General features: G+C 51.4%; 3 protein-coding genes across 10 annotated transcripts in view; 1 reads left to right on the top strand and 2 right to left on the bottom strand.

The window, feature by feature from the left end:
* Window positions 1-378: 378 nt before the first annotated feature.
* On the top strand, window positions 379-10,287 carry PPP2R5B (protein phosphatase 2 regulatory subunit B'beta). The gene is made up of 14 exons (XM_012463019.2): window positions 379-715; window positions 1,151-1,613; window positions 2,391-2,587; window positions 3,473-3,574; window positions 3,737-3,829; window positions 3,954-4,084; window positions 5,529-5,588; window positions 5,688-5,796; window positions 7,256-7,309; window positions 7,383-7,433; window positions 7,571-7,690; window positions 8,581-8,708; window positions 8,957-9,058; window positions 9,503-10,287. Exons 2-14 carry the CDS (start codon window positions 1,415-1,417, stop codon window positions 9,648-9,650), a joined length of 1,494 nt encoding a protein of 497 aa, XP_012318442.1. The 5' UTR covers window positions 379-715; window positions 1,151-1,414; the 3' UTR covers window positions 9,651-10,287.
* On the bottom strand, window positions 10,274-11,708 carry GPHA2 (glycoprotein hormone subunit alpha 2). The gene is made up of 4 exons (XM_012463031.3): window positions 11,625-11,708; window positions 11,149-11,251; window positions 10,782-10,966; window positions 10,274-10,677 (listed from the first exon to the last, which is right to left on the bottom strand). Exons 2-4 carry the CDS (start codon window positions 11,249-11,251, stop codon window positions 10,576-10,578), a joined length of 390 nt encoding a protein of 129 aa, XP_012318454.1. The 5' UTR covers window positions 11,625-11,708; the 3' UTR covers window positions 10,274-10,575.
* The window catches only part of MAJIN (membrane anchored junction protein), a 34,737-nt gene continuing 24,457 nt past the window's right edge, over window positions 11,264-21,543 (bottom strand). For 4 of the 8 annotated variants that reach the window (XM_064364759.1, XM_064364761.1, XM_012463025.1 and 1 more), the window contains 3 exons: window positions 18,908-18,980; window positions 17,531-17,636; window positions 13,975-14,323 (listed from right to left, as the gene is read on the bottom strand). In XM_064364759.1, coding sequence (XP_064220829.1) covers window positions 14,275-14,323; window positions 17,531-17,636; window positions 18,908-18,980 — 228 coding nt within the window. In that variant the 3' untranslated portion in view covers window positions 13,975-14,274. Of the gene's footprint in view, window positions 11,891-13,974; window positions 16,763-17,530; window positions 17,637-18,907; window positions 18,981-21,543 lie in introns of those variants that run through there. The other 4 variants (XM_064364758.1, XM_064364762.1, XM_064364757.1 and 1 more) reach the window with 3 other exon arrangements.

Below are 21,543 nucleotides of genomic sequence, written 5' to 3'. Positions count from 1 at the left end.
TAGGGATGGCCTAGGGCACAGATGGCCCAGGCCGAATCTGTGGGCCTGGCATAGCACGCTGGGACTTCTTCCCGTCACTGTGTTGGCATCACCCCACTTTCCTGGTGCAAACTCCTAAGCCCTCCTCTTTCCCTCTGCAGCCTCCCTTCCAGAATCCAGGCTTCCAGCCCCCAGCTGGACCCCATCCCACTTTGCTCTCGGGCTTCAAAAGCTTCGGCCTTCGCCCCCCGAGTCTGCCCTCAAGGGTGTCCCCTTTGATCTGGCCGCTCACTTTAAACGGTGCGGGGACTACATCTCCCAGCGGCCCCGGGGCCTTCCTGACGCAGCCCCCCCTTTCAGCCCGCGGGGAGGTGCGGGCCGGGCGGGGGGAGGTGACTTGATGTCATCCTGAGCAGCTGGGCGGCGGGTGCCGGTGCGCACGGAACCAAGCCGGGGCTCCCGCTGCGCTGCACCGCGCTGGGTAGGAGTCCCAGGACTTCAGCGGAGATCCGCGCGCTGCGAGGGCCGGTGCAGAGCCCGCCGAGCGCCCGGTCCCGGCCCGGGGCTGAGTTGGGGGCATGCTCCAGGCCCCCCAGAGCTCAGGAGAGAACCCAGGAGCGCCGCCGCCCAGCCCTAGCTCCCCGAGCGGAACCGCTGCGAAGGAGCCCTGAACGGCCGTCGCCCTCCCCACGGGCAGCCCCCGGGGGTTGGCGACCGAAGTCTGGGTTTCTGAGAAGTGAGTGTCCCCCACCCCATGTGGTTTGGGGAACCAGGAAAGAGGCGCTGAGGTGGGGGAGGGTGCCGGGTTCTAGGAGCGGGGTGGCATGGGGACGGGGCCTCCAGTCTTGGGGTTGTCCCAAGTGGCCGGGGTTAGTGGAGCAGTGATGCGTTCCATTCTGCAAGGGGCAGGGATCGGGGCTCCATTCTGAGTCCCGGCTGGCTTGGGGGATAGGCCCTGTTCTGGGAGGGGTTGTTTTGGAGGCTTTCTATCTGAAAGACGGGAGGGACATGTGCAGGGTGCGAGGGGGCTGCACCCCTATTTTAGGGTCTGGGCAAGGATAGGAGGGAAAAGACTTGGACGCTCCGCGAAGCCTCCGGGCTCTCCTGAGGAACTGACGGGTTTTTCTGTCTCTTTCTTGCTGACCTGACTGCCTGACTTCGTTTTCAAAAGAGCCAGGGTGGGAACCCTAACTGGACTCTTCCGGACCCCCAGGAAGGACCTGAGGCCTGAGCCATCCTCCTTTCTGCTCTGCCTGCCCCGAAGGACTGGGCAGTTGCCAGAGGCCCTGGGGGGGGGGGCCCAGGACTGTGGTTGTGCCCCCCCCCACGCCCCGACAGGATGGGACCAAGTTAGTCTGTGCAGTCTCACCCAGCACCTCCCAGGCCCAGAGAGAACCCCCAGGGCTCTGAAAGCTTGACCTGCCGCCTGACTGCTATGGAGACAAAGCTGCCCCCTGCAAGCACCCCCACCAGCCCATCCTCCCCTGGGCTGTCACCGGTGCCCCCACCCGACAAGGTGGACGGCTTCTCCCGCCGTTCCCTCCGCAGAGCCCGGCCCCGCCGCTCGCACAGCTCCTCTCAGTTCCGCTATCAGAGCAACCAGCAGGAGCTCACACCGCTGCCCCTGCTTAAAGGTGAGCTGGCTGCTGGCCACCGGGGGAACTGAGCCCCCGAGGGGACCAACAGGGCCATGGGGTGGGGTGTGAAGCAGCCGGCAGCTGCCAAGAGAGGGAATTTGGATGGCTCCTCCAGGCTAGGGACTCCGCTGTCAGAACTGACCCCAGCCCTCCAGCCCTCTCTGCTGCTGACGCATGGCCTGACTGGCCTGTCATCCTTGGAGGTGGGACATCTGAAGGTGGCACCACCCTAGGGGCAGACCAGGGCCAAGGGTGGGGCCCACAGCCTGAGTTCCGGGGGGCCACTATCAGCCCAGCCAGCTGCCAGAGTCCTGGAGCAGGAGCTTGGCAGGGTTCCCTGGGATCACCATGTAGCTCCCCTCCCCAGCCCTGGGCCATAGGGCCAGACTGGCCAAGCCTGAGGGCACCGTAGAGATCCTTGGCCCTGAACCCCTCCCCGCTTCTGGCCCTTAGAACAGGGTGCCACCCAAGAGGGAGGCAGCGGCTATTTGGGGCACCTGTAGAAAGCCCCTGCATCCAGGGTTGTGATCTTGCTTTAAAATCAGGCCACCGTACTCTCTAAGCCTGGATTAGGGGGAAGAAAAGCAACCCTCAACCCCCAGGAATGAAGGAAGGGACAGTTGTTTGCTGTCTGCAAGGAGCAGGAGATGGCACAAGAGCATGGAGCCTGGGGATGGCAGGGGCTGCCCTGGAGATTAGGAGGGTCTGCCCCACCCAGAGCTGGGGCAGCTGGGGCAGCTGGAGCCCAGGCTCAGGACGCCCTCACCTCCTCAGATGTGCCGGCCTCTGAGCTGCACGAGCTGCTGAGCCGGAAGTTGGCCCAGTGTGGGGTGATGTTTGACTTCTTGGACTGCGTGGCTGACCTCAAGGGGAAGGAGGTGAAGCGAGCAGCCCTCAACGAGCTGGTGGAGTGTGTGGGGAGCACCCGGGGTGTCCTCATCGAGCCCGTCTACCCAGACATCATCCGCATGGTGAGCACCTGCTACCCAGGCTCCCAGGGCTGGCCGAGAGGGTGTGCGAGCCCGGTGACCTGTCCACAGGACCCCTGCGTGGAGAATAACCCTGCACTCATTGGCTTGACCTCCAGTCCATGTCTTCCTTCCCCTCCACCCGCTGCTGCCTGACACCCACTGAATGCCTCTGGGCCTGCCCCACCTCCACACCTTTGCTTATGCTTGCCGGAGGCCTGGAGTGCCCTGCCCATACCCCTTACCATCCATAGCTCAGGTGCCGCCTCTCAGAGAAGCCGCTTTCGATGCCTAAGCTGGAAATCTCCCTTTCCCTGCCCAGAATGCCCGTAGACCTCAAAGCTTTTGACCTTGTTCTCCTCACTGGATTGTACCTGCCTAGAAGGCAGAGATGTGTCTCATTCACCCTTGGGTTCCCAGCCCCTGGCCCAGGGCTTGCACGAACTAGGCATTCAGGTGATGATTGCCCAAGGAATGAACTGCTTGCTGGGGAAGGTGCTGAAACCAACCCATTAGAAGTTTGAATGAGGGCCTGGAGCAGCAGCTCACACCTGTAATCCCAGCACTTTGGGCCAAGGTGGGAAGATCACTTGAGGCAAGGGGTTGGAGACCAGCCTGACAGTGAGACCTCATCACTACAAAATTTAAAAATTTGCTGGGCATGGTGGTGAGCTACTGTAGTCCAGCTACTCAGAAGGGCTGAAGTGAGAGGATCGCTTGAGCCTGGGGGGTTTAGGTAGCAGTGAGTCAAGATTGCGCCACTGCACTCCAGCTTGGGCAACAGAGTGAGACCCTGTCTTGAGGAAAAAAAAAAAAACTTTGAATGAGGGACTCCCTGGCTTCTGCCTTCAAGGGCTCTTCCTTAATGAACCCCACTCTATCACTCAGATCTCAGTGAATATCTTCCGGACTCTGCCGCCCAGTGAGAACCCTGAATTTGACCCTGAAGAGGATGAGCCCAACCTCGAGCCTTCGTGGCCCCACCTGCAGGTCTGAAGGGTCGGGGAAAGCAGAGATCGAGGTTTCGGCAGAGAGCCAAGGCATGGGGAGAGGGCCTCCTTAGCCCCTAGACTGTTGGATGAGGACCATAGGGTGGAGTGAGTGGGTGAGGCTGTTACTGAACTCACCTTTTTGTCTGTCCCCCTCCCCCAGCTGGTATATGAGTTTTTCCTGCGTTTCTTGGAGAGCCCCGACTTCCAGCCCTCCGTGGCCAAGAGATATGTGGACCAAAAGTTTGTCCTGATGGTGAAGTGGGGAGCCCAGGCTGGGTGGTACCACAAGGCAGGGGCAGGCTCTCTGAGGGGCCAGGGATAGGATGGAAGCAACCTGGGGTGGACCTCTCCCCTGACCTTGACTCTGGGTCCCACAGCTGCTGGAGCTATTTGATAGCGAGGACCCCCGGGAGCGTGAGTACCTCAAGACCATCCTGCACCGGGTCTATGGCAAGTTCCTGGGTCTCCGGGCCTACATCCGGAAACAGTGCAACCACATCTTCCTCCGGTGAGTGGCTGCTGCCTGCCCAGCAGAGACCTGCCATTGCACTCCAGCCTGGGCAATAGAGGGAGACTGTGTCTCAAAACACAAAACAAACAAACAAAAAAAAAACAAGACTGCGGCAAAGACTCCTGGGCTGCAGGGGCTCTCGTGGAACTTTGGTTTTCCAAGCCCTTTCTCAGTTACGTATTACATAATACTGATTATACAAAGCCTGTGAAGTCAGCAAGAATGGCCATTTATTTCCATTTTATAGATGAGGAAGTAGAGCCAAGAGAGGTGAAGCGGTTTGCAGGGACTGCGTCAGTCCAGGGGCCTGGGAGCTAACTCTTTTGACCTTATCATGCCAGGCCATAAGGACTCAAAGAGAGATTCTTTCTGCAAACATGCACTGAGCACCAGCACCCACTGGGCATCAAGGTTCATGTGGCCTGGTAGTTAAGACCATGGCTCCTGAGGTATATGGCCTACATTTGAGTTTGGTTCCAATGTTTGGTGAACTTGGGCAAATTACTTAAGCTTTTACCTAGTTTGCTCGTCTTTAAAATGGGGATGCTGACTGGGTGCAGTGGCTTACACCTGTAATCCCAGCACTTTTGGGAGTCTGAGGTGGGCATATCACTTGAGATCAGGAGTTCAAGACCAGCCTGGCCAACATGGTGAAACCCCATCTCTACGAAATACAAAAATTAGCTGGACATGGTGGCATGCACCTGTAATCCCAGCTACTCGGGAGGCTGAGGCAGGAGAATCACTTGAGCCCAGGAGGCGGAAGTTGCAGTAAGCCAAAATGGTGCCACTGCACTCCTGCCTGGGTGACAGAGCGAGATTCCATCTCAAAAAATAAAATAGGATAGGATAGAATAGAATAGGGATGCTGCTTGTACTAACTCAGGTACCATCATCAAGGTGGCTTGGGGCTTTGCCTCCAAAGCACTTAGCATAGCTCCTGGACTGAGGCCGGGGCCCTGAAACATCGGCTGTTATTGTTATTAGCTACAAAATGGGTGAGCCATGATCCCTGTCCTCCTGCACCTTGAAGTCCATCAGATTGCCTGCCTGTTAACATTGGGGTTGTTTCATTTAACCTCTGAGTCTTGGTTTCTTCATCCATGTGATGGATTTCATAAGCCCCATCTTCCTGGATAATGTTGAGACTTGCATGGTACAGAGTAAATGCGCTAAGTGTTTGTCATTTTCTTGGTTGACTGGCAAGAGAGCCTTGAGCTTGGGACTCAGTGGCAGAGGTGGCTGGACTGAGAAGGGCATTTCAATGGGGGTTGTGGATCTCAGTGGGGCCTGGTTTGGGATGTTGAGAAGGGAGTGCAGCCTCTGGGTTGGGAGAGTTGGATGAGCGTACCATGTGGGTGAGGGTGGGTAGGCAGGATGCCTAGGGGGGCACTGGGCCTACCCTGCTTGCTCTGAGCCCGCCTGGGTTCTTCTCTTGCAGGTTCATCTATGAATTCGAGCACTTCAATGGTGTGGCTGAGCTGCTGGAGATCCTAGGAAGGTGATTCTCCCTGGACCTCAGCTGGAGCTCAAGATTATGGAAGGAGGGACTGGGGTCAGGTCACCTGAGCCCCCTTCCTCTCTTCTGCCTCCTCCTCAGCATCATCAATGGCTTTGCGCTGCCCCTGAAGACGGAGCACAAGCAGTTCCTGGTTCGCGTCCTGATCCCCCTGCATTCTGTCAAGTCACTGTCTGTCTTTCACGCCCAGGTGAGGCCCAGGCCTGGCCCCGCTGCAGTGGAGCTCTGGAGAGTCAGTGACTCCTGGAGGTCAGATCCTCCAGGGAGCCCATCTCACCTTCGTCTTTAGAATTCTGTTCCATCAGCCTTAGAGAATTCCCACTGGCCCTTTAAGGCTAACCTCAGATATCAGCTCTGTGAAGCCAGGCTTTTCTTTTTTTTCTTTTTTTTTTTTGAAGCCAGGCTTTTCTTCTCTCCCCTCCCTAGGCAGAATTAAATTCCTCTCCTTCTATATTCCCAAAGATTTGGATACACAAATCTATTATGGGAGATTTTGATACACAAATCTTTTTAATTTTTTTTTTTTTTGAGACGGAGTTTCGCTCTTCTCGGCTCACCGCAACCTCCGCCTCCTGGGTTCAAACAGTTCTCCTGCCTCAGTCTCCCGAGTAGCTGGGACTACAGGCCTGCGCCACCATGCCCAGCTAATTTTTTGTATTTTTTAGTAGAGACGGGGTTTCACCTTGTTGACCAGGATGGTCTCGATCTCTTGACCTCGTGATCCGCCTGCCTCAGCCTCCCAAAGTGCTGGGATTATAGGCGTGAGCCACCGCGCCCGGCCTTCTTTTTAAAATTTTTTTGAGATAGAACCCCACTCTGTTGCCTAGGCTGGAGAGCAGTGGTATGAACATGGCTCACTGAAACCTCTACCTCCTGGACTCAAGCAGTCCTTCCTCCTCAGCCTCCTGAGTAGCTGGGACCACAGACGTATGCCACCAGGCCTGGCTTTTTTTTTTTTTTTTTTTTTTTTTTTTTGTAGAGACAGAGTCTTGCTATGTTACCTAGGCTGGTCACTCCCGGACTCAAGTGATTCTGCTGCCTCAGTCTCCCAAAGTGCTTGGATTACAGGCGTGAACCTCCACACTAGCCATATTACAGAACCTTTTGCAAAATTTGTAAAGATGAGTTTGTTGACTGTCCCTTCCATGAGATTGTAGTTGTATTCCCAGCACCCTGCATGTGATGCCTGGTACATAGGCAGGTGATAAATGCTTGGTGAATAAGAAAGTGACAGGCAGCTGGGCATGGTGGCTCACGCCTGTAATCCCAGCACTTTGAGAAGTCAAAACGGGCGGATCACGAGGTCAGGAGATCGAGGCCATCCTGGTCAACATGGTGAAACCCCATCTCTACTAAAATACAAAAAATTAGCCGGGCTTGGTGGCGTGCGCCTGTAGTCCCAGCTACTCGGGAGGCTGAGGCAGGGGAATTGCTTAAACCCAGGAGGCAAAGTTTGCAGTGAGCAGAGATTGTGCCACTACACATCAGTCTGGGCGATGGAGTGAGACTCTGTCTCAAAAAAACAAAACAAAACAAGAAAGTGACAGGCTGTGGGTGAAGTGTCTGGCATTCTGCCCTGGGCAGCAAGTCCTTGGCATCTGGTACCTTCCTGACCTATCTTCCGTCTCTCCACCTCTCACCTCTTGCAGCTGGCATACTGTGTGGTACAGTTCCTGGAGAAGGACGCCACTCTAACCGAGCACGTGAGTACCTCTGGGGGCTAAGGCAGCCTCTCACCCCTGCAGGCATGACTCCTTTCTGTCTCAACTCCCACAGGTGATCCGGGGACTGCTCAAATACTGGCCAAAAACCTGCACCCAGAAGGAGGTATGAAGAAGGGCTTTGATGCCCACCACAGGGAGGCTGGGGGGCTCAGCCTCTAGAAGGCAGTCAGGGTGTGTATGTGTCGGGGGAGATGTGAGCCGCTGCCCCTCTGTCCCTACTCCCTTCCCCACCTCACCCAGGTGATGTTTCTGGGGGAGATGGAAGAAATTCTTGATGTCATCGAGCCGTCCCAGTTTGTGAAGATCCAGGAGCCCCTTTTTAAGCAGGTGGCTCGCTGTGTTTCCAGCCCCCATTTCCAGGTATGAAGCAGGACAGGCGGGGATGGGAGCAGGGTTGGCCTGGAAAGGTTGGGTAGTTGACCTGATGCAGCTCCCTTTGCCCTCAGTTTCTCCTCCAATCCCGGGTCTGGTAATGGGGATATGCTGGACTTAGGGTCAGGAGACCTAGGCTGAAGCCTCGGCTCTGCTTTCCACTGGCTGAGGGGCATTGAGGAAATCGCTGCGCCACTCTGATTCTGATTAAGTTTCCTCAGCTGTAAAATGGGCCAACCATCTCTTCACAGGGTGGTGATGAGGATGGAAGAGATTGTGAGTGTAAACACGTTTGGTAAACTGAAGTGTGCTCCAGAACGGGATGGAGGGCTGTTATTACTTTCCCCTTTCTCTAGTGGCCTTAGATTTCATTAGACTCGCTTTGGGCTGCAGCCAGGCTTCCCTGCATCATCCCAGCTAGCTCTAACTCACGTTCTGCTGCAGGCATGTGCAGACTTCCTCCCGTTCTCATGGGCCATAATCCAGTGGAAGTCAAGTCTTCCTCACAGTGATTCTGGCACTTCAGTTCATTAAACACCTAAACATCTAGTATCTCATTTGATTCTTCTAACAGCCTGTGGAGATAGGTATTATTAGCCCCATTTTACAGATGAGAAAACTGAGGCTGGAAGGTTAAATGCCTCTCCCAAGGTAACATGGCGTAGTGGAGCCTGTAGTGGTTAGGATTCACCCCGCAGCATTGGATTCTGTATCTAGTGATCTTATCCCTTCAACAAGTTGCTTCCTGGGGCTCAGATGAGCCCTGAGGGTGGGATGTGTGGTCAGGGGACCTGGGCGTTGAGGTAGTGATGGACACCAGACCTTGCATACAGAGACGCCACTGCCAGTCACTCACTCTGCCATCTTGTCTGCCCCAGGTTGCAGAGCGGGCTCTGTATTTCTGGAACAATGAGTATATCCTAAGCCTCATTGAGGACAACTGCCACACTGTGCTGCCTGCTGTGTTTGGGACCCTCTACCAAGTCTCCAAGGAGCACTGGAACCAGTGAGTGCCAGGCCTTGACCTAACTCACAGAAATTAGGACCAGGGCCAGCCAGTCCAGACCCTGGGGTTACTCCAAGCTGGAGAGCATCAGAGAAGGCATCAAAAGATGGCCCCAGGGTGGTGAAAAGGACAGGGAAGTGGGCAGTGCTTGTGTTCAGTGTGGAATGCTATATGCGAAGGGCAGGGAAAGGGGGAGGTGGGCAAACGGAAGCTGTTTCATCTCCTTGTCCCTCCTTAACCCTGCCAAGAACCATTGTATCGCTGATCTACAATGTGCTCAAGACCTTCATGGAGATGAATGGGAAGCTGTTTGATGAGCTCACAGCCTCCTACAAGCTGGAAAAGCAGCAGTGAGTGTTGGGGGCTGGGTGTGGGGGAAGGGAGAACAACAGGGAGGAATGAGACCCCCCATGGCTGGAGGGAACCCGAGGACCACCCCAAACCCTATCTGATGAGATGCCACAAGTCTGCAAGTCTCTCCATGCTCCTGCCATCCTGTGCCTGACTGCCTGCCCCTGTATCTTCCCATCATTCTTCGAGTAGCTCGGACTTGTTCTGACTCTCTGTAGCTTCCCACTCTTCAGCCAGAACCACTCAGGCCCCACCCATCATCTTCTCTGTGACCGCAGGCTGGCATCAGTCTCTCCTCTGCTCTCTTCCCTCAGCAGAGGGTTTTTATGGAGTCACAGAACAAAAATCGTTCCATGCTTTCCCTTTGCCTGTGGGGTGGTAGTGAGGGAGTCTGGACTGTGGGGGGGCCCAGGAAGGAGAGCTGCCTCACTTTCTCTCCCCAGGGAGCAGCAGAAGGCCCAGGAGCGTCAGGAGTTATGGCAAGGTTTGGAGGAGCTGCGGCTACGCCGGCTACAGGGGACTCAGGGGGCCAAGGAGGCTCCCTTCCAGCGGCTTACACCCCAGGTGGCCACCAGTGGGGGTCAGAGCTAGACAGCACCTCAGAAGAGGAGAAGCTAAACCCAGAGCTGTCAGTCCCTCTATCCCTTCTCCTGTCCAGAGGCCCAGAGAGAAACACACCTACCCCTGGCCTTGCCAGAGTGGCTTCTGAGGACTCCCTGCCCGGCCCAGCTTTCACTGGGGGGAGACGAGGAGAGGCGATGGTGGTCTTGGCAACAGAATGCTCAGCCCCTCGTGGCAGGACTTGACAAGGGCAAGCTTGACCAGGAAGCTGCCATCAGGGATCTTTCCCTGCCCCACAAAGCTGGGCTCCGGGCTGCAGGCAGGCTCCCACCCTCTGCTCCTGGCCTTGGGCAAGGGCACTCAGCGCCTCGCCTGCCCCTGCCTTGGCCAGCACGAGGTCTTTCCTCGTCCCTATGGGGTCCATGGTCTATTTATTCTCGCCCAGCTCACCCTCTACAAAGACACTGTCCTGGGGGCACACTCCTCCCCTCCCTTGCTGTGTACTTCCTTGTCCCCTTTTTATTTATTGGGCAGGGGGAGGGTGAGGGCACAGGCAAGAAGAGATTCACAGTGTCCTGGGGTAAGGGGGGGTCACAGTAATCATGGTCTACCCTCTTTCCCTGGCTGGGGGTAGACTTAATAAAGAGAGAAACTCAAGAACTGCTTGCTTTATTTAGGGGTAAGGGAAAAGAGGGAAGTAAAATGATGAAAGATTAGTTTAGCAGAGCCAGAGAGAGGCGGGGAAGAAGCAGAAACTCCCCTCTTCTCAGGAGGTGACAGTCACAAAATCTTACAAGGGTCAGAGCTGGAACAACCCCCTGTTACTTAAAAAAATTCCATAGCAAGTAACCAGCAGGGTTGGAGTTCCTTCCAGTTTTTGAATCTGATACCCAGGTTTTCCCCACCAGAATGGCAAGCCCTGTGCCCCAGGGGAGGAAGGAGGGGAAAGGATGGGCTAGTAGCGTGAGAGGCGACACATGTCACACTGGCAGGCCCGGGCGGTGAAGATCTCGAGCTCCTCCCTCTGGCTCCCCACACACTGCAGCTGCACTTTCACCTGCAGGAGGGGAGTCCGCGCTGCAGGCCCCTTTCTCAGGGCCTCCATCTCCCGCGTCTTCCTCCCACCCCAAAGTCCACTCACCAGGCTCGGGCCCTCCTTACCTTCTTCAGGCCACTGATGGTGCAGCACTGAGACACAGAGGTGATATTGTGTCGGTAGCCACTGGCCACCAGCACAGAGTACCGAGAAGGGAAGGCGCTGGACTCACAGTGGCCCACACAGGCCTGTGCCACATGGGAGCCCTGGCAGGTGCCTTGGCGGTCACTTCGCACTGTCACATTGAAGGCTAGAGGGAGACAAGCAGTAGACGGCGCCTCTGCGAAGGTTCGCCTCGCCCCAGCTCCTGTTGCCTGTGCCTCAGCATGGGGCCCTCTAGGGTGCTGCCTGCCCCACCGTCCAGTCTATCAGCTCTTTGCTCCCACCCAGAACCTCCACTCCTCCTAGCCCTCTGGTCCCAGAGGTACTCACGGTGCAAGTGGCAGCCTGGGATGGCTGCCTCTTGGCCCCAGCCTTCAGTGACTGCCAGGACCAGCAGACAGAGGACCAGGGTTTGGGGGGACGCCATGAGCATCTGAAACAGTGGGGAGATGTTTCTACATGGGTGCGGAGGTGGGATGGTGAGTTCTTTAAATACTGCATTCCAGGTGAGTGAGCCAGGGCTGGCTGGTCTGACAGGTGAGGTGTGCCTGAGTGGTGCTGCCTTTTCCTTACATCTACCTGTGTGTGTGTGTGTGTGTGTGTGTGTACGGGTGTGAGTGTGAGCAGGTGTCTCTGGATAGGACCTGTGTCAGCCCACTGTGCAATGATTCTCCCTTCCCTGGAATTTCCTTCACCATCTGGAGCACAAACATCTTCCTCCCTCCATCTGCCCCATCTTGGCCTGCAGGGCCCTCGTCCACATTCCCAAGCCCTCCCCAGAGCTCCTCTTGCCTCTGCGAGCTCACCACTTCCGAGGCCCAGGAACAGAGCGGCTTGCCGTTTTCCTGTGCCTCCCGCTGGTCTCCAGACTGGTGCTGGCTCTCCAGGCTTTTATTTGCCAGCGTTTTGGAGCCACGCCCTCTTGGAGATCAGTTTTCAGGCCAGCCTCCCCTGCCTGAAGCCTCAGAGCGATCCCACCTGGGGCATCTTGCTGTTTGAGGTGTGGTCCTTGGAGAGTAGCTCCTGCTGTTTTCCGCTTCCTTCTGTCCAAAAAGCCACCCACAGTCTGGGCCTGGACAAGTCAGATGTGTAGAGAAACCCAGGAGCTGGTGGACTGTGCAGCATGTGTGCAACTGATGACAGAGGGGTCAAGACTCTCGGCTGAGATGTGGGCACCTGGGTTATCTTTGCTGTGTGACCTTGCACAGAACACTTCCCTGTTCAGGGCCTAAAATCATCCCTAACTTTATTGTCATTTATTACTATTATTTTGAGAGAGTCTGGCTTTGTCACCCAGGCTGGAGTGTGTGGCGTTATCACAGCTCACTACAACCTCTGCCTCTCAGCCTCCCAGGCTCAAGCCATCCTCCCACCTTAGCCTTCTGAGTAGCTGGGACCACAGGCGCACCACTGTGACCAGCTAACCTTTGTATTTTTTTGTAGAGACGGGGTTTCGCCATGTTGCCTAGGATGGTCTTGAACTGCTAAGCTCAAGTGATCTGCCTGCCTAGGCCTCCCAAAGTGCTGGGATTACAGGCATGAGCCACTGTGCCTGGCCACACCCCTAACTTTAAAACCACTAAACTCAGCCTTGCTTGCCTTTTTCTAACTGCAAAGGAAAGAGACTGGGGAACTCCTTCTTAGGAACCCTAACTCCTTCTTAGGGACAAGGAAAATTATACCAGTGGGTATCTCCTGAGATGTGCTTGGTGGCAGAGCCAGGGGGTTGAGGGTTGCTGTCTGTTTCAGAGCTGCATGGTCACGGTGTCAGGTGGATGATTCGCATCCTATGCTACGGAGTTATGTTCTGAGCTGGAGTGCCCCTCTAGCCCTGGAATAACAGGGACCTGACTCCTGAAAGGGCCTGAAGTCATCAACCCCAGCAAAGCTGATTGATTTGTCCAGCTCTGGTTTTATAGATGAGGCAACTAAGGCTCAAAGAAGGAAAGTCACTAAAAGTCACCCAGCTAGTTAATGTCAGGGCTGATTTCGAACCCGAATCTGCTGTCCATCCATGGTGCTAAACTTGGAGCAAGAATGTGGCAAGTTGGAAAAAGACCCCTAGGCAGCAGTGGCTAGAGGGGTTGGGGCAGGGTAAAGAGCCGAAGGAAGCCTGTGGTGGGTGATTCTGGGCAGCCCCCTTCAAGGTCACTGCCTCACTGTCCAGCTCAGAAAGAGCAGGACCAGTCACACAGACTGCCAGAGGTAGAAGTAGAAGGCATTTTGTAACTCGCCAAATCTTACCCCCTCATTTTCTGGATGACAAAATCAGAGCTCAGAGGAAAACAACTTCCCAAAGCTTCACCATAAGCTAGTCAGAGTCAGGGTGGGCACTCACAGCTCCAGATTTGGAGCTGTGCTTCTTAGCAGCTTTGTAAAGCAGGCCGTCTTTGGGAATAGTAAAGGCTATAAACATAATTTGAGAGGAATTAGTGTTACCAATGTCACTAATCCTTAAATCCCCACACTCTACGGTTTCCCCATCAGCCCCCATCCCCTCAAGTCCTGGGTCCTGGTTTGACGGGTCCTCCCTAGCAGTCCAGCCCCTACTCTCTCACTCATGAGGGGCACCCTGCGCGTGTGACAGATGATCACCTCTGTTTAAAGCATTTGGGTGACAAGGCTCATTACCTTACAAGGTAGCCCATTCTAATATTGGACATCTCTAACTGGTAAAAAGTGACTTCTTTGTTGTGAGCTCAAACGAGTTTCCCTACATTCCCATAGATCATTTTGGTTCTCCACGGCCACACAAGGCTCTAGTGTCTGTTTCAGATCAGCCCTTTAGTTAAAGGCAGCTCAGGTGCCCAGGCCTTCTCTAGAGGTGCCAACCTGGACTGACTTCCAGTTAATCTGATAAACGAATCTGCATTACTGTCAAACAGCTAGAGGGATAGAGAAGTGGGAAACATTTTGTCTATGGAGAGGCTATCATTTGGGGCCAAACTGGAACTGAGGAAGAGGTCTCTTGGGTGAGCAGGGCTCAGGACAGTGAGTCTTGAAAGACCCTATTCCCTAACCCCTGGCACAGACTGACATACCCAAAGTGATCCTGTGAACAGTAACCAGGTAGACCTAGGGAAGTTTCACACATTTTCTCTGTATCTTGAGGGAAGAATTTGTTCTCTCTTACTCTGTTCCACTAAATTCAATCAATAACTCTTCATAAATAATTTATTGTCATTAGGATTCTAAGTGCTGAAGACAAAAGGCCTAAACTGGCCCTCAGGACATGAACATTTTAGAAAGTTCCATTCTTTTCTTAATGTTTTAAATTGGGAAACAAATTCTATTATAAAGGGGCAAAGGACAGGATAAACCCACAGAGGACTTAGTATGGGGACCTAATTCCCTACGACTGAAATGTCATAAGAAAAGGATAGAGTTGGAGGAAGAATGGCTCGGGAAGAGTCACTGCAAGAGATGATCCTCTTTCCAGCGCTGCATTTGGAAGGCTCAAGAGTGGCTGCTCTTCCTGAAGAAATATCGAATCGGGAAGAGAGAGCTGCAGGAATGAGAGCAGAGTAGGCTGAGACTCTATGAGGTCTCCTTCCCTTCTCCCCATTTCCCATTAGTGCTTCACTAGCTAGGGCATTTTTGCTCTGGGGAACCATTGAATGGAAATTCAAGACTGGAATAGCATTTGAAAAGGTACTCAAATTAGATTACACTCAGGAGGGGGAAATAAAGAAAGAGAATTGCAATGGGATGGCTGAGAGAGAGAAAGAGAGAGAGACATTTGTAACTATCCTCTGCGAACACAACCTAGATTCAGAGGGGAGAATGGAAATGTTTTGGTAACCAAATCTTCTGAATGGCTCAATAAAATAAGAATAGATTTTGTTCAAGTTAATGTTTTTTGTTTGCTTGTTTTGAGACCAGTCTCGCTTTGTCGCCCAGGATGGAGTGCAGTGGCACGATCTTGACTCACTGCAACCTCTGCCTCTCAGGTTCAAGCAATTCTCCTGCCTCAGCACCCCCTACTATCTGGGATTAGAGGCACATGCCACCACACCTGGCTAATTTTTTCTTTTTTGTTTTTGAGACAGAGTCTCGCCCTGTTGCCCAGGCTGGAGTATAACAGCACGATCTCAGCTTACTGCAACCTCCACCTCCTGGGTTCAAGTGATTCTCCTGCCTCAGCCTCCTGAGTAGCTGGGATTACAGGTGTGTGCCACCATGCCCAGCTAGTTTTTTTGTTTTTGTATCTTTAGTAGAGACCGGGTTTCAGCATATTGGCCACATTGGTCTCGAACTCCAGACCTCATGATCCGCCCACCTGGGCCTCCCAAAGTGCTGAGATTACAGGCGTGAACCACCACACCCGGCCAATGCCAGGCTAATTTTTGTATTTTTAGCAGAGATGAGGTTTCACCATGTTGGCTAGGCTGGTCTTGAACTTCTGATCTCAGGTGATGCACCTGCCTCAACCTCCCAAAGTGCTGGGATTACAAGCGTGAGCCACCGCCCCCGGTCCAAGTTAATGTTTATGGAGCTAGGCTTTATGCTAGACACATCAGGGTAGAGGTGAGTTGTGTAAAAAGGTAAGACACAGTCTTTATTAAATGCACAATTAGTCTCAGCTCCAAATCTCCTGAAACTGATAAGCAACTTCAGCAAAGTCTCAGGATACAAAATCAATGTGCAAAAATCACAATCATTCCTGTACACCAATAACAGACTTAAAGAGAGCCAAATCAAGAACGAACTGCCATTCACAATTGCTACAAAGAGAATAAAATGCCTAGGAATACAACTAACAAAGAATGTAAAGGACCTCTTAAAGGAGAACTACAAACCACTGCTCAACAAAATAAGAGAGGACACAAACAGATGGAGAAACATTCCACGCTCACGGTTAGGAAGAATCAGTATCGTGAAAATGGCCATACTGCCCAAAGTAATTTACAGATTCAACACTATCCCCATCAAGCTACCAATGACCTTCTTCACAGAACTGGAAAAAACCACCTTAAACTTCATATGGAACCAAAGGAGAGCCCGCATAGCCAAGTCAATTCTAACCAAAAAGAACAAAGCTGGAGGCATCACACTACCTGACTTCAAACTATACTACAAGGCTACGGTAATCAAATCAGCATGGTACTGGTACCAAAACAGAGATATAGACCACTGAAACAGAGATACAGACCAATGGAACAGAACAGAGGCCTTGGAGGCAACGCCACACATCTACAACCATCTGATCTTTGACAAACCTCACAAAAACAAACAATGGGGAAAGGATTCCCTGTTTAATAAATGGTGTTGGGAAAACTGGCTAGCCACATGCAGAAAGCAGAAACTGGACCCTTCCTGACACCTTACACTAAAATTAACTCCAGATGGATTAAAGACTTAAACATGAGACCTAACACCATAAAAACCCTAGAAGAAAACCTAGGCAAAACCATTCAGGACATAGGCATAGGCAAGGACGACTAAAATACCAAAAGCATTGGCAACAAAAGCCAAAATAGACAAATGGTACCTAATCAAACTCCACAGCTTCTGCACAGCAAAAGAAACAGTCATTAGAGTGAATCGGCAACCAATAGAACAGGAAAAAATTTTTGCAATCTACCCATGTGACAAAGGGCTAATATCCAGAATCTACAAAGAACTAAAACAGATTTATAAGAAAAAACAAACAAGTCCATTCAAAAGTGAGCAAAGGATATGAACAGACAATTTACAAAAGAAGACATATATGAAGCCAACAAACATATGAAAAAAATGCTCATCATCACTGGTCATTAGAGAAATGCAAATCAAAACTACATTGAGATACCATCTCACATTAGTTAGAACGGCGATCATTAAAAAATCTGGAGACAACAGATGCTGGAGAGGATGTGGAGAAATAGGAACACTTTTACACTGTTGGTGGAAGTGTAAATTAGTTCAACCATTGTGGAAGACAGTGTGGCGATTCCTCAAGGACCTAGAAATAGAAATTCCATTTGACCCAGCAATCCCATTACTGGGTATATATCCAAAGGATTATAATTCGTTCTATTATAAGGACACATGCACACAAATGTTCACTGTGGCACTGTTTACAATAGCAAAGACTTGGAACCAACCCAAATGCCCACTGATGATAGACTGGACAGGGAAAATGTAGCACATATACACCATGGAATACTATGCAGCCATAAAAAACGGTGAGTTCGTGTCCTCTGTAGGGACATGGATGAACCTGGAAACCATCATTCTCAGCAAACTGACACAAGAATAGAAAATCAAACACCACATGTTCTCACTCATAGGTGGGTGTTGAATAATAAGAACACATGGACACAGGGAGGGGAGCATCATACACTGGGGTCTGTGGGGGGGAATAGGGGAGGGACAGCGTGGGGTGGGGAGTTGGAGAGGAAAACATGGGGAGAAATACCAGATATAGGTGATGGGGAAGAAGGCAGCAAACCACACTGCCATGTGTGTACCTATGCAACAATCTTACATGTTCTTCACATGTACCCCAAAACCTAAAATGCAATTTAAAAAATAATAATAAATTTTAAAAAAATAAATGCACAATTAGGGTTTTTGTTCCCAATCTCATTTCCATCATCTATCCTAGACATAATTGAGAAGCCTCTGTAAGTAATCTGCTTTCTTTTCTATTCTAATTTCCCTGAAAGACTCAATGAGCTGCTCTGAGCTGGATCTCCAGAGTCTGATGGCTGGACAGAAGCTGTCTTACCTTAGAAACTCAATGAAGCTGCTGCCTCCTTGCTCCTTAGGTGGAGATGAGTTGTGCTGCAGCGGTGGGACAGTTGGCCCTGGCAGGCTGTGTCCCCACTCAGAATCTGTAAGGAAAACAATCAGGCAGGAACAAGATGTTTGTCCATAGGTTGTTTTCATGTGAGTAGAAGGCAGAATACCCAGTATGAGCCAGAGGCAACCTCATACCAAGAGTTCTTTAAAGCCAGGTAAATTGTTTGTTCTGACCTTCCCAATTTCATCTCATTTCAGTAAGATGCTATTCTGACCTTAGAGTGTTTTCAGTCAGGCTCTGGGGATATTTACCCAGCTCAAGTTCCAGCCATGCACTCCGGCTGGTATATCTTCACAGAGAATGACAAGTTGTTGAAGGACTCACTTGCTTACATCCCTGTTTCTGTAATAACGGCAATCCACATTGAATCCTCATGCTGGGTAAAAGATCGTCAAGTAGAGAGGGCAAAAGCTTGATATGCATTCCCAACCCTTGCAAAGCATCCATCTGTAACTTCAATATTTTTTTTTTTGTAGAGACGGGGTTTCACCATGTTAGCCAGGATGGTCTCGATCTCCTGACCTCGTGATCTGCCCCCTTGGCCTCCCAAAGTGCTGGGATTACAGGCATGAGCCAGTGTGCCCAGCCTCTGCAACTTCAGTATTAACACTAATGCTCCGAAGGGAAGAGATCATTCTCTAACAGCAGAAAAGGAAAACACAACCCTCCTTTCTTTTTCGAGACAGAGTCTTGCTCTGTCGCCCAGGCTGGAGTGCAGTGGTGCTATCTTGGTTCACTGCAACCTCCACCCCACCACCCCCCATCCCCCGGGTTCAAGCGATTCTTTTGCCTCAGCCTCCTGAGTAGCTGGGATTACAGGTGTAAGCCACCATGTCCAGCTAATTTTTTTTTTTTTTTTTTTGTATTTTTAGTAGAAATGGGGTTTTGGCATATTGGCCAGGCTGGTCTCGAACTCCTGGACTCAAGTGATCCACCTGCCTTGGCCTCCCAAAGTGCTGGAATTACAGGTGTGAGCTACCACGCCCAGCCCCCTCCCAACTTTTCTATAAAGTTTATCCCCTCACTCGGAAATGTTTTGAAATGATGAACACAACTTCACTATCAGAAGCAGAGGAAGGGCATGCATTGCCTCCCTTCACTCCTTTTGGGAGCTGAGGGGCTTCTATTACTCTAGGACAGGCCCCCAGACGAGAGGATGGCTAACAGGTACCTCCACAGGAGCAAGGCACATTACCTACTGAGTGTGCCCAGACTCAGTGCTTTGCTGCTCTACTCATCAGAGAACTATGAGGAAAAGGGTGATTATTAAAGGAGAATAAATGGAAATTTCCCAGAACCTACTTTGTTTCTGGACATCAGAGATATCAGAGGCCAGAGTCTCCTGCAATCCTTGTTGGGTTTTTCTTTCCCTGTTCTGATAGAAAGAAGACCAAGAAAAGTCTTAAACTTTACTCCTATACTGCATGGCAATCTAAATGCTATTTGCTGGAGAACTGATTTCACATCAGCACTGGGGCCTGGCTTCTGGCTGCCTAGACAGTTTCTACATTTCTTTCCACAGGACTGTCCTTTTTTCATTTCAACATCCTAACCACTGTCCCAATAAAACAATAAGATTTAAGAGCCAAGAATAAATCAAGCTGGGTTTAACTTATCATTCTATATTACTGAGTGCCTACTATGATTAAGGACAGAACACTGAGGTTTCAGAAATTATGAGGACCTTAAATTTACCTTGAGAAATGTATAATCTATGGGGCAAAATAGACATAAACTTAGTCAATTTTAAAACAGCGTGATGACCAGGCATGGTGGCTCACACCTGTAATCCCAGCACTTTGAGAGGCCCAGGTGGGTGGATCACCTGAGGTCAGCAGTTCGAGACCATCCTGGCCAACATGATGAACTCTGTCTCTACTAAAAATACCAAAAAATCAGCCAGGTGTGGTGGTGGGCACCTGTATTCTCAGCTACTTGGGAGGCTGAGGCAGGAGAATCACTTGAACCCAGGAGGTGGAGGTTGCAGTGAGCCAAGGTTGTGCCATTGCACTCCAGTCTGGGCAACAGAGGGAGACTCAGGTTTTTTTTTTTTTTTTTTTTTTTTTAGACGGAGTCTTGCTCTGTCGCCAGGCTGGAGCACAGTGGCGCAATCTTGGCTTACTGTAACCTTCGGCTCCCAGGTTCAGGCGATTCTTCCGCCTCAGCCTCCTGAGTAGCTGGGACTACAGGCACGTGCCATCATGCCTGTCTAATTTTTGTATTTTTAGTAGAGACGGGGTTTCACCATGTTGGCCAGGATGGTCTCAATCTCTTGACCTCGTGATCCATCTGCCTCGGCCTCCCAAAGTGTTGGGATTACAGGCGTAAGCCACTGCGCCCAGCCGACTCTGTCTTAAAAAAAAAAAAGTGTGATAAGACCAGGTGGCGTTAGGAGCAGGTGGCATTAGTCAAGGAAGGCTTCACAGGAGAAGTGATATTTGAATGGAGCCTTGATGGATGAGTGGGATTTTGTCATAACAGGGGTGAGGAGATGGTCAGTCACAGCAAGGCATTCCATACAGGGACATGATGTATGAGGGCACAGTGCCATTAAATAAATAGGATCAGCATGGCTAGAGCCAGGCATGGTGAAAACATGACTGTGGCATTAGCAGCCAGCACAATACAACACAATCTTATTATTTCTGCATGTGCTGCTGCTTTATAGAAATTTCTTTGTACGCTGAAGGCTGGGCGCGGTGGCTCACACCTGTAATCCCAGCACTTCGGGAGGTCAAGGTGGGAGGATCGCTTGAGCCCAGAAGTTCGAGACCAGCCTGGGCAACACAGTGAGATCTCGTCTCTATACAGAAAAACAAAAACAAACTAACAAAGAAATTTCTTTGTACTCTGAAGAGGACATTTTATAACCTGACTCCAGGCTCACATTTTTCCAGTAAACACCTTGATAGTCAGAAATATGGTTCTATTTTCTTTGGGAATCTCTGCCACTGGCTACTCCTCTCTTTACCCAGTCAGAACCTAGGGGCTTTACCCATCCAGCAGTGATGGAGCTCCTCGAGCTGTTTTGCTGGTGAAGAGTTCTTTTTTTTTTTTACTTTTGGGTATGCAGTTTACTGAATTTTTTTCTCATTTAAAAAAAATTTATTTCAATAGGTTTTTAGGGAGCAGGTGTTTGGTTACATGAATAAGTTTTTTTAGTGGTGATTTCTGAGATTTTGGTGCACTCATCACCCAAGCAGTGTATACTATACCCAATGTGTAATCTTTTATGCCTCACCCCTTCCCACCCTTTCCTCCCAGTCCCCAAAGTCCATTGTATCATTCTTTTTTTTTTTTTTTTTGAGATGGAGTTTCACTCTTGTTGCCCGGGCTGGAGTGCAATGGCGAGATCTTGGCTCACCACAAGCTCTGCCTCCCAGGTTCAAGCAAGTCTCCTGCCTCAGCTTCCTAAGTAGCTGGGATTACAGGCATGCACCACCACACCCGGCTAATTTTTGTATTTTTAGTAGAGATGGGGTTTCACCATGTTGGTCAGGCTGGTCTCAAACTCCTGACCTCATGATCCACCTACCTTGGCCAAAGTGCTGGGATTACAGGTGTGAGCCACCACGCCCGGCCCAGTCCGTTGTATCATTCTTAAGCCTTGCATCCTCATAGCTTAGCTCCCACGGTGAAGAGTTCTAGAGCAAAGGGCTGCAGACTGTAAAGGTAGGTGCTGGGAGGCAGAGGCATGGCAAGTCTCTAGACAAGCTAGGACTAGGCCGGGCGTGGTGGCTCACATCTGTAATTCCAGCACTTTGGGAGGCCAAGGTGGGCAGATCACAAGGTCAGGAGTTTGAGACCAGCCTGACTAACATGGAGAAACCCCATCTCTACTAAAAATACAAAATTAGCTGGGCATGGTGGCACATGCTTGTAATCCCAGAGTCTGAGGCAGGAGAATTGCTTGAACCTGGGAGGCGGAGGTTGCGGTG

This window comes from Aotus nancymaae, unplaced genomic scaffold (assembly GCF_030222135.1).
Source record: "Aotus nancymaae isolate 86718 unplaced genomic scaffold, 86718_ANA_hifiasm-v0.15.2.pri h1tg000059l, whole genome shotgun sequence".
NCBI lineage: Eukaryota > Metazoa > Chordata > Mammalia > Primates > Aotidae > Aotus > Aotus nancymaae.
The sequence above is the reverse complement of the archived record's forward strand: the minus strand, read 5'-3'. Positions and strand labels throughout refer to the sequence as shown.

Coding starts and splice junctions, on each gene's coding strand:
- PPP2R5B (XM_012463019.2), top strand. CDS start 1,415: ATGGAGACAAAGCTGCCCCCTGCAAGCACCCCCACCAGCCCATCCTCC. Junction 4,085..5,528: donor TGCAACCACATCTTCCTCCG/GTGAGTGGCTGC, acceptor CTTCTCTTGCAG/GTTCATCTATGAATTCGAGC. Junction 7,691..8,580: donor TTTCCAGCCCCCATTTCCAG/GTATGAAGCAGG, acceptor TGTCTGCCCCAG/GTTGCAGAGCGGGCTCTGTA.
- GPHA2 (XM_012463031.3), bottom strand. CDS start 11,251: ATGCTCATGGCGTCCCCCCAAACCCTGGTCCTCTGTCTGCTGGTCCTG. Junction 10,967..11,148: donor CCCAGGCTGCCACTTGCACC/GTGAGTACCTCT, acceptor GTCTCCCTCTAG/CCTTCAATGTGACAGTGCGA. Junction 10,678..10,781: donor CCATCAGTGGCCTGAAGAAG/GTAAGGAGGGCC, acceptor CCCCTCCTGCAG/GTGAAAGTGCAGCTGCAGTG.